The sequence below is a fragment of the Thalia democratica genome, chromosome 1, assembly GCF_965202585.1.
Source record: "Thalia democratica chromosome 1, ktThaDemo2.hap1.1, whole genome shotgun sequence".
NCBI classification, from domain to species: domain Eukaryota; kingdom Metazoa; phylum Chordata; class Thaliacea; order Salpida; family Salpidae; genus Thalia; species Thalia democratica.
This window is the reverse complement of record NC_139165.1, coordinates 94,562,781-94,565,438: the sequence shown is the minus strand read 5'-3', so window position 1 is coordinate 94,565,438 and position 2,658 is coordinate 94,562,781. Positions and strand designations below refer to the sequence as shown.

At 24.8% G+C, this 2,658-nt stretch overlaps 1 protein-coding gene across 1 annotated transcript; it reads right to left on the bottom strand.

Moving 5' to 3' along the window:
- Positions 1-1,618: 1,618 nt before the first annotated feature.
- LOC145841506 (14-3-3 protein beta/alpha-like) lies at positions 1,619-2,290 on the bottom strand. Its single transcript, XM_082948869.1, has one exon. The coding sequence runs from the start codon at positions 2,288-2,290 to the stop codon at positions 1,619-1,621; it is 672 nt and encodes a 223-aa protein (XP_082804995.1).
- Between the last annotated feature and the right edge of the window lie 368 nt (positions 2,291-2,658).

Genomic DNA, 2,658 nt, shown 5'->3' with positions numbered 1-2,658 from the left:
ATACCAAAATGTCGATTTTGGTCGGCGAAAATTTTTAGGAAATTTAATAACTTTTATTATTTACTTTTAGTCATTATTATTGTGTTTCTATGTTTTCTATTAAATAACTTTTCTAGAAAAAAGTTTGTCATAAATAATATAAATAAAACTTTTTACTATGTATGTCTATTATACTGTTTAGCTAATAATTTTAGCCTTTTTACTTACTGCTTTGACAAAAACTTGTTAACTTCATTCTATCATACTAAACACAGTAAAAACAAGTTTGTTAATCTATTCATAACTTTAAATTACAGCAAGACTAAAAAACCTGTATACCAGTTAGTTTTTCTTTAAAAAAAAATTACAAGAACATGATTTTTAATTAATTAAGTATGCAATTAAGTAACATCTTTTATAAACATTGAGAAGTTTTTTAAAGAAAGTAATTGGTATCTAAACTTTAAATTAAAATGTTATTTAATGGGATAAATTAACAGATGTTAGTTTGATTGTTTGAAAAAAAAATCTTAAAAAACCATTAAATTATTATTTTTAATTATAACTTCTTCCTATTAAAAAAAGCTATAAAATTAACAGAAATCTATGTAACAGTCAAAAAAACGCAATCAAATTTAAAACGCTGTTTTCTATGTTTGATTGACATTTAATACTATGTTTCTAGTGTTTAATACTAAAGCGAATAAGACCAAGAACTTAAAATATTCCTACAAGCTTTTTAAAACATTTTGAAAAATAACAATTCGATAGCAAAATTACACTAAAATTTATGAATTTAGAAATTATAATTTATAATCAATGTAATTAGTTGATATTAGACATAAATATAGTTATTATGTTTTGTTAAGGATTGATTTGTATTAACTAACCGCAAAAACAATTAATTAATCTATCTATTGACCAGTTACTGCTATTAAACATTTTTTTTTTAATATAATTTATTTTCCATTTTTATTTCAAAATATGATTTATAAAACTCTGCAAGAAATGCAGGCTTTAATAAAAAGTGTTTTAATGAAAAACTTTTTTACCTCAACTAAGTCTCGGATGAAAAAAGATTTGGATTCAAATGTCAGATATTGACAAATCGCGTGTAGTTTATTTACTTTTTAGAGATAAAAAGTTCGCCTTAACTGAACTTTGTTAAAAAACTAGTATTTACTAAAATTATTTTCTTCATATAATAGTTGTTATTCTTACAAACATGTTTCTTCGGCAATGATGAAATACTGCATACTTATTTCTTTCAGCTTCAATATAAAATTAATTAACATTTTTTAACCAATGTTAAACTTTGCAATTAAGTGTTGTACTCTAAAAACTATTAATAAGTATTTTAAAATTTTTAATGCTTATGTTATATAGTTATAGGAATAGCTCTTAAATATTTTTTTATTAGAATGATAATTTTATAACTAGTTTCCTATAAAAAATGTTCAAGCTAAGCAACTTAGTTTATTACAAAAGAAATAGGTTTCAATACTAAAAACACAACTCGACAACTTGCATAAAAAAACTTATATAGTAAAAATAGAAATAGTAAGCACAGCAATATAGAAGTTTGTGCTTCAATATGTACCAACATATTTCGAGAACTATACACATAAACTAACTAAATTCAACAGTCAACTCTTTCTTTTAGTTTTTCTAGTGTATTGTTAGCTGCGTCTTTTAACTCTTCTGGCAAATCAGATAACCCTGATACACCTCTTTCGTAGGCTTCAGTAGCAATAGAACGAGCTTTTTCAACTAAACCAAGTGTATAAAAAAGAAAGTAAGAGTAAAACCACGCAACTTTAATTGCAACTGGATGTGCTGGATTGAGATTTTTATTTGCTAACTCAAATGCTTCTTCATAAAAATTCGACGCTTCATTCAGTTCTAGTTCTCTATCTTCCCCTGATGCAACATAATATTTACTTTCATGTTGAACAGCTAGAAAGGATTTGTAATCAGCAACAGCCTCGATATTGGCATCTCTTTTAATCCAATAACGATTTACTAATTCAATAGCCTCATCACAAATTCTGTTTGTTTCTGATTGTGCTTTCTGATTTAATTCTCTCTTTAGTTTCTCATCTACTTTCGAGTAACCACAGGAATCTAAGGAACGTTGATAAGGAAGTTTAAGGTTTTGATAACTGTTGTAAATCATAATTCTTTCTTTTAAGTTAAGAGGTGTGCCCATTTTTATTACTTGTTTCATGTAGCTAATTACATCCTCATTACGACCATTTTCATAACACATTTCAGCAAGAGACACTAATTCACTTCTATCATACTGAGACATTTTGAAATTTTAGCTAAAAAATATGGTTATTTTAGAGTTTGAATACAAAGTAGTAATAAAAAAGAAAATTATGAATTTAAAAGGAGTTCAACTTTTTTTTTAAACTAGCTTAAGTATTTCGATGTTAAATTAAATGACTTTTTTTAACAATATACAGTTTAGGTTTAAGTCTTTTCAAAAACAATTAAAGCTTCTCTATGAAGGTACTTATACTTTATTAGTTAATCAGAGTTAAATATAATCATCGATTAGCAATCAGGCACAAAACTATTAACAAAATATTTTTTCAAAAATTAATGTTAAACTTATTTATTTTTTCTAAAACCTATAGTTAATATAAATAACAAGTATTAACAAAAAACAGGGTA